Source organism: Pezoporus flaviventris, unplaced genomic scaffold (genome assembly GCF_033815535.1).
Source record: "Pezoporus flaviventris isolate CSIRO_AGI_PZ_B2104156 unplaced genomic scaffold, CSIRO_AGI_Pfla_v1 ptg000015l, whole genome shotgun sequence".
NCBI classification, from domain to species: Eukaryota; Metazoa; Chordata; class Aves; order Psittaciformes; family Psittacidae; genus Pezoporus; species Pezoporus flaviventris.
The window spans coordinates 28,600,988-28,609,326 of NW_026892563.1; the positions used below are offsets into that span (position 1 = coordinate 28,600,988).

An 8,339-nucleotide genomic window follows, 5' to 3' on the forward strand; every position below is an offset into this window, starting at 1 on the left:
CACCTCGGGCCACTGCAGCACCCCACTCAGACCACCGGCCATTCCCATCGGCTACAGGCGCCGCGGAATATGATTGGCAGAGAGTTGCGAAGAGGTCTTTCATTGGCTGCTGGGATACCACTGGCTCCGCCCTTTCTCCTCCCCCTGGAGAGGCAGGGCTGTCCGGGATGTTTACACCGATAGCAGCTGTGGGGATTGTCCCGCCCCCTCGCAACTCTTATTGGCTGAGAAGGGCGAAGCCATTGGCTGACAGCCGACAGGCTAATTTCCCACTCACAAGGTTGTCCCCTGCGCTCCCTCACCCAATGGGTGAAGGCGGGCGGGGAAAGGTTGTTCCGATTGGCGGAGCGCCGTGGGGCCCGTCCCCCCACTCGCGGGTCAGAGCCCGATGGGGGGTGGCTGGCGGCGTGCAGTGTTCGGTCGTGGTCTGTGCGGCATGTTTAGGTTTCAGCTCGGCAGCGCCGTAGCGGTGCTGCTGCTGCTGTTGTTGCTGACGGCCGACGGGGCCATCCCGCCGCCAGAGGATGCGGCACGCATGGCGCGCTTCGTGCTGCACACCTGCGACTGGGGCGCACTGGCCACGCTCTCTGCGCAGGAGGGGTTGCGTGGCTCCCCCTTCGCCAACATCTTCTCCCTCAGCGACGGCCCCCCCGGGCCGCTCAGCGGCAGCGGCATCCCCTACTTCTACCTGACCGACATGGAGATCTCCGTGCAGGACCTGGAGGTGAGCAGGAGCGGCCGGGCCGGCAGGGTAGGACAAAGTGTCCCTGCAAAATCACGTCTGATGTAGTGTATGCAAGCCCTAGATAGAAATAGTGACTCCAGTAAAGGAGACCTAAAGCTTGCAAGTGTGCAGGCTGCAAACGCAGTGAACCAAATGGTGGCTGGAATTTCTTTTGTAGGGGTCAGGGTTAACACCAGCCTTTTCTGAAGGCAATGTGATGGTGCTGCTAGCTGCCCTTTCCGTGAATGTAACCTCATTTTTGAGCCCTGGGAACAATTATTGGCCTTACAGCATCTGAACATAGGCAGTGCTGCCTGTGTTAATGCTTAGTAGTCCTAGAATCATCATAGAATTATAAAATAGTTCGGGTTGGAAGGGACCTTAAAGCTCATCCAGTTCCATCTCTCTGCCACAGGCAGGGACACCTTCCACTAGAGCAGGTTGCTCCAAGCCCCGTCCAATCTGGCCTTGAACACTGTCAGGGATGGGGCAGCCGTAGCTTCTCTGGGCAACCTGTGCCAGCGGCTCACCACCCTTGTAGTAAAGAACTTCCTCATAATGTCTAATTAAAATGGCCCTTCTGTCAGTTTAAAGCTATTCCCCCTTGTCCTGTCACTCTATGCCTTTGTTAAAAATCCCTCTCCAGATTTCTTACAGGCCTAAGTACTGGAAGGCTGCTATAAAGTCTCCCCAGACCCTTCTGTTGGCCAGGCTGAACAGTCCTCCTAAGAAGTTCCTGCTGATCATGGTCTGAGAAATTGTTGAGCACCACCCTGGTAGAGGAAGAGACTGAAGCTTACAGGATCACTGAGCAGCAGAATGAGGGGCCACAGAATATTTAAATGGAGAATGTCACAAAAAATATCAAAACACCTGTAAATAGGCAGTGTGGGACTTGAGCGAAGAGAGCTTTTATACAGGCTATTGAAAGAGAAGTAATTAGATCTCTGGAGCAGATTGAAAGGCAAGCACATGATGGGAGGTGTGCTGAGGCTCTGAGTGTAATTGGCCCTATCTCAGATGTGTCACTTGGATGAAGAGAGTTGGCTACAGAGGTAGGGAAATAGTGTTTGTGTGTGTCCTTAAATGGATTTTTTTTAATTGTTGTTCCAGCAACTGTTACGGTATTAGTGAAATAAACACAAAAATAATGGAAATTTTCAGACTTTATTTTACTGTAAACTTTTTTGTCTGTTCACTGTCAGGTTTTAGTTTGTTACGTTGAAATAGTTTATGTATCAAAGTGCTGTAGAAAGCCTAACTTATCTTGTGTAGTATCTTCTCTATCCCAGAATAACGTAAAAATCATGGTATAAACTGCTAACGAACATTTTCCTATGGAAGGCTCTTCAATAGATCCTTGTTCTGCTGTTAGAGGGCAGAAGCATTTGACTGTGACAGTCACGTGTGACGGGGATGGTGCTGAATAATCATGAGTCAGCTTTTTTTGTACTTAAGCAACTTCCTATCAGGTGGTTGCTCCCTTTCCATCAGGTCAGCAGGGCTCTGCATAGTGTTCACGTGACTTTTTGGATGGATTTGGGTTTTTTTGTTTGTTGGGTTTTGTTTGTTTTTTTTTTTTTTTTCTTTTTTGAGATGAGGTTTTTTAAGGAAACTCAAAGCACATGAACTTTCTTTTCTGGGATATTTGTATTTGCCATTCTGAGGTAGGCAGTCCTGTTTTGCACCACTACTTGTCAAGCTGTGTTCACCAAATTAGTTTTTGTAAATCAGTCAGATACAGGTTATTTAATTCTTCAAATTTGGTATCTTAAATACCCAGGATTTTTTAAACCTGCCTTTAAAAATTCACTTTAAACTTCAAAAGACCTGACCAGGCAGCAGAGAGGCTTGTTTTGATGTTGGGGGGGGGAGGGGGGGGGGGGGGGGGGGAGGGTGTTTGTATGTTTGGTTTTAACTAATTTTATCAACAGTTCTGAAACTCAGTTGCCTTTTTAGTAACCCTTTATCCTTTTACTAATGAAGTTCACTGTATGTCCTTGTCTTCTGTACTGTGTCTATGTAAATTGGAATATATCATAGAATCAGAGGCTGGTTTGGGTTGGAAGGGACCTTAAAGCTCGTATAGTTCCAACTCCCTGCCATGGGCAGAGACAGCTTCCACTAGACCAAGTTGCTCCAAGCCCCATGCAACCTGGCTTTGAACAGTGCCAGGGATGGGGCAGCCACAGCTTTTCTAGGCAATATTATCATTTGAATGTGAAATATCTAGACTGCATGTTGAATTCACAGTTTTAGGGAGTGCTGTTTTGTGAGGTTTGTATTTTATACTAACAAACTTGAGCGCTGGGCTTTCTTTCACATTCAAAGTTCATCTAAGTAAGGCCTTCATATGTAATTGGGAAAAGCTGACAACAGCTTTGTTCTTTTTACCAGTAATATTGAACTTAATAAAGTACAAAATGCTGAAAGTATGAGTATGGCATTTTTCTTGCAAAAGCATGTAAACCTTATTTTACTGCTTGCATTTCAGATCAATTCCAATGCCTCCTTGACTGTATCTTTGGCGCAGACTCCTTACTGCAAGAAGCACAGATATGATCCCCAGAATCCCCTCTGTGCCCACATCATCTTCAGTGGGAATGTTGTAAAGGTAAGTAGCTGAAAGTTGACACTGGATAACATTATGTGCATGAAATAGGTATTGTTTAGTGGATGGAGAAGGGAAAGGTTAGAATTTCTGTGTGAAAGTATATGAAGAGATGTTACGTGCCACGATATGAGAAGGCTAATCATGGTGTGAGAAAAATGAAGTTACCACTTGATATTTGCAGGAGCTCTGTTGTTTTCACACCTCGGATATTTGTGCATTACACTCCAGAAATCCTTTAATTGCTTTCACAAGTTCCTCATCAATAACAGTGTGGTTTATTTCAATTAGTTCCTGTTGTAGCATACCCAGACCTCTAAGTTGTTGATTTAACCCTTTAAACATTTGCGCATTGTATATTAAGTGCCACCATACAATTCAGCTTCCCTTCTCTGTAGATTCTGTTCTATCATCCTATTTGTGTATTTGTGTATGCATGTGTTTGCACGTCTGAACATGATTGGGTCTGTGTGTGTCTGTTTGAACAGGTGCATAGGAGGTAAAATCACACCTAAAAAACATTGCATTGTAATAATTCAGCAAGTATCCATACTTCTCTGTTTTGTGATCTGTTGAAAGATTTATTCTTATGTTGATGAAGAACTGCTTTACTCATGCTTACTTTAAAAGCGCCCTTTTGATTTAATATTAAAATCAACTGCCTTGGAGTTTTTGTCTGTGTCATACAGTGATATGCCCCACTGAATATGGAGGGACTCTGCCACAGCAGTGAGTCCTTTGGGACAAGACATGGCTGAACTGAAAAAAGCATACTGCAGTCAGCAGTGGTTTTTTAGCTAAAATTTGTCTTCACATGACTGTATCTTACTATAATATTTTGATGGTTATTATCTTTTAGGTGAATGATTCAGAAGCAGGCTTAGCAAAAAAAGCATTATTCAGTCGCCACCCTGAGATGGAAAGTTGGCCTAAGGATCACAATTGGTTCTTTGCCAAATTCAATATCACCTATATTTGGGTCCTGGACTACTTTGGTGGATTGAAAATTGTGACGCCAGAAGAATATTACAATATCAAGCCTTAGTAAGTACTGAGGTTTTGCATACTAACTCTCATTATATTTAGAACCTATAGAAATTCTGCATATCAAATTTCTATTCTCTCTTTTTTTTATACACATTTATGTGTTTTCGCTAACTAGTCTACTGGATGCAGTGCCCGAAATATGTTTGAACAGGAGATCCACTTACTTAACAATATGAAGTATAGTATCTAAAGAACTATCTATGGCTAACTGCACTTGTACCTTGGCTTAAAAAACAGTTTCTTGGGAGGAAGGACTCTTATAGAATGGGCACAGTCGTCTCCTTTTTGAGTTAATTGAAAGATGATGTTTTGGTAAAAGTAGTGAGACTATTCAGCACTTACGAAGCTATATTAATGGGATTGCAGCAATATTGCTTTATGTTTTTTAAAAAATGCTTTTGAATCTATCATTACAATGTTCAGGTATAGAGAAATGGTGTTCTATTGTCTACATAAAAATAAGTCATTAAAAATTTCAAATACATTTTAGCACAGTAAACACACAATTCAGTTTCACTCTTACTCCTTGTAGGTGGAAGAAGATCCTTGCTGATGCTGATACACAGATGAATTACTTGAGTTGTTTCATGAAAGATTTATTTTTTAATATGTGTTGTACAGCTGAATTAATAATGAAAAAAATCACTTTGCGCTGTTAATGAGCTTGTATAGTCCTTCTGAAGTAATGTGAATTGTCACTAACTAGCACAGCTTGAATCATGTCATACTCAGAAACCTTTGTGCATAAGTCATAACTAAATCTTATTCACTAGACATGCTTCTGGAAAGATATCTGTCTGACAGTCTGCATTCAGAAACTCTGTTTACTGGAAAATACAGGATTAGTCTAGTTCTATATCTCTCAATGCCTTAGTTAAAGAATAGTGGTTTGTGAGCATTTCCAATTTTTTTTTTGTTTTTAATACCAGTTTAGTTTAGATCTTTATGGCAAAGTACTACAGGATGGCTCAGCTGACTGTGGAATGGAAAGCATTGCTTGTATTACAATGGCAAAGATATGCTGAGTTTCCAATTTCTGTTAATAAATTTCTTTGCACACTAATACATTCACTTGTTTGAGCCATTGTTCTATTTTGTTACATATATTGAATGTGCTATAGAATATGACTTGTGTTTATATAAACTCTATGTATACCTCAGGATTAAGTTCTTGGTAACTCTTAGCAGGCAGTGGTTATGTGCCCTGACTCTTTAATGGAAGCAGGGTGTGGTAATACCTAAAGTATCTGTCTTTAGTATAAAAAGTGCAATGGCTTGTAAGTTTAATAAGAATGTTGTAAAGGGTAAATGTTTTCTGATTATAATTCTGAAATCTTAAGCTTTGGTAGTCTGATCAAATAGCAACTTATCAGCTTTTATTACCCTCAGCAGTAGAAATGAGCAGATTATTGGCTTTGAAGCCTTACACAGCAATTTTTGGTTAGTAACCCAAAAGTGTGAACTAAGCAATACAGTATGATAGAGATGATTCATGACTTGTAGAGAATGAAAATGAAAGGTGTGCATAATTAATTCTGTGTTAAAATAAGCCACACACAACCACAAAAAGAAATAAATTAACATCTTTTTACCTCCTCTCTCATCTACCATGTGCTAGGTTCACAAATACCCAAAAGTGATTATGAAAACTAAGTTGATTTTACAATGAGCAAATATTACCTAGTTGTCAGAGTAAAGAATGTGAGAACTTAGCCTCCTTAGAGGCAGATCAATATATAGAACAGTGGAATTCATTATATCAAATCGGGTTAATGTTGTTATTGTATTGCTACTTGCTGGAATTATTTGTGAAAGTATTTTTGGTATAATGTATTACATTTGGTATAATGTATTACATTTTCCTTCTCTGCAAGGAGAAAAAAGATACTTGTTACTGTGTCAAACCCATTCTGTCCTGTTGTTTGAAACTTACAATATGGAAATAATTTGTGTTAAATACATAACTGTCATTAAATGCGAAATTGGAAAATAGTTTTACATAAAGCATAGCAATTGTGGAAACTCAAATGATCTGGTGGTATCGGATCTTACCATAGGGCCATTTGAATGCGTTACATGTCACTCTGTAACTTCTGATGTGTGAGATTGATGATGCTGTGCTTTTATTAAAAGTAAAGGATTTTTTTTTTTTGACAAGTGGTGGTGTGTGTTATTTATTACATGTTCAAGAATATTTCCCTCTCTCATGCTCTTTCACCTGAGTACACTTTCTTGTTCTTGTTTTACTTGTTTTACTGTTGCTCTGGAGTCTTTCATGCTTACTTGAAAAAAAATGGTAAAACCATTTAAAAACTATAAAACCTGTTTATATGGTAAAACCATATAAAAACTATTGCATGTGGCTTCCCCTTTGTGAATGGTATAAGCACTTTCATGCTTCACTTCCTTTTCTGCATCTAATATTGTGAAATGGAACATAAAATAACAACAGTGGAGTTTGTGGAAATGAATACAAGAACACCTTATTTGATTATTTCTTTCTGCTAGGGCTTTTATGTTTTTAGATGACTGTATCATTGGCAGACAAGAGTTCATCCACACCCAGGAAAGCAGGGCTCCATCACGTGTTAACGGTTACTTAGGAAGACAAACACCATCACTTGGAATACAGCCCCCCTTTTTTCTTCTCCCCCCAGCTTTATATGCTGAGCATGATGCCACATGGTGTGGAATATCCCTTTGGTCTGTTGGGGTCTGCTTTCCAAGCTAAGTCCTCTCTTAAATCCTTGTATACACCCAGCCTATTCCCTAGGAGGTTGGGGGAAGAAGCAGAGAAGGTCTTGACATTGTGTAAACAATAGCTGAAACGTGGGTGGGTTGTCAGCACTTTCATCACAAGTTCAAAATGTAGCTCCAAACAAGCTGCTATGGAAAGAAAATTATGTCATGCAAAAGCGGTACAACACCTTTAGAAGAATCGCTTTAGTTTAAGGGTTTGTTACAGAATAAAACTTGGTTTATTTCTGGTTGTCTTATCGGATGTGATGTTTTCATTAGTACCAATTCCCAAGTCTTGTCTGATTCAGAGTGGAAGGGCATTTTTTGGTAACAATTATTCTTAAACAGTTTTGTAATGTACTACATTTTAGTGGAACAGTTTCAGATCATCCAAATCTCTTCATGTCTTAAGTTTGATAGGATCCCAGACAGATATTTCTTTTGGAAAGTGGTGAACAACAAAATGATTAAGCTGCACATACAGAGCTGGATTTGAGGGTTCATCAAGGAAGAACTCTTTGGGGTTGTTGAATTTCTGCATCTCACTGAACACTTGGATAAAGAGATTTTTGTATGTAGAAGTGGAATGTAGAGCATGACTAGGGTATCAATTAGACAGAGCATTGGCCATCTCTCTGTTCACCTCCCTTAGTAACAGGCATGTAGATGTTAGTATCGCAAACTCAAGTTAAGTTATCAGCTTTGGTCCCATTTTTCCTTGTCTTCTTCTCCCTGTGCTCACCTTTGTTGTATTAGACTTATTCAGGAATTTGCTTCTAAACATGTTTCTTTTTTTCTTAATATCCAGAAATAATAGTATAGGTTAGAATAGGGAAGGCCAAGTGTAAGAAATTAACATAGCTGTAAATAATGAATCAGTATTTTGGCTATGTGTATCCTCTATCATGATATGCTTGACATTATCTGAACTCTAAATAGTAAGGAAGTCAGCCTCCATCCCTAGGAGGTTATGAACGTGAGATATGGATTAAACTGAGGCACCTCGCTAAGTCACAGGATGTTTGTTAGCTAGGAGTCTAATTAGGATAATCTCAGCCTGTCTCTCTAATTATATATTCCTGTTTTTTGTTTGTTTACTTGTCTTGCTCATTGACATGTTTGTGTTTCTATGCCTTGATTTTCTGTTTCTTTATTGTGTTATAATGTAAGACTTGTGCCCAGTAGATTCTTGTGACATGCTACATCGTTGCAGAATAA

At 40.1% G+C, this 8,339-nt stretch overlaps 1 protein-coding gene across 4 annotated transcripts; it reads left to right on the forward strand.

Moving 5' to 3' along the window:
* Positions 1 to 412: 412 nt before the first annotated feature.
* CREG1 (cellular repressor of E1A stimulated genes 1) lies at positions 413 to 6,528 on the forward strand. Of its 4 annotated transcripts, none has more exons than XM_061453930.1 (4): positions 413 to 724; positions 3,219 to 3,338; positions 4,195 to 4,379; positions 4,894 to 6,528. In XM_061453930.1, the coding sequence occupies exons 1-4, from the start codon at positions 437 to 439 to the stop codon at positions 5,039 to 5,041; spliced, it is 741 nt and encodes a 246-aa protein (XP_061309914.1). In that variant the 5' UTR covers positions 413 to 436; the 3' UTR covers positions 5,042 to 6,528. The 4 variants fall into 4 exon arrangements, with proteins under 4 accessions (XP_061309914.1, XP_061309916.1, XP_061309915.1 ...); XM_061453932.1 differs by having other exon boundaries at positions 4,915 to 5,011; XM_061453933.1 differs by lacking the exon at positions 413 to 724 and adding an exon at positions 2,258 to 2,391.
* Positions 6,529 to 8,339: the final 1,811 nt, after the last annotated feature.

Coding starts and splice junctions, on each gene's coding strand:
- CREG1 (XM_061453930.1), top strand. CDS start 437: ATGTTTAGGTTTCAGCTCGGCAGCGCCGTAGCGGTGCTGCTGCTGCTG. Junction 725..3,218: donor TCTCCGTGCAGGACCTGGAG/GTGAGCAGGAGC, acceptor CTTGCATTTCAG/ATCAATTCCAATGCCTCCTT. Junction 3,339..4,194: donor TCAGTGGGAATGTTGTAAAG/GTAAGTAGCTGA, acceptor ATTATCTTTTAG/GTGAATGATTCAGAAGCAGG.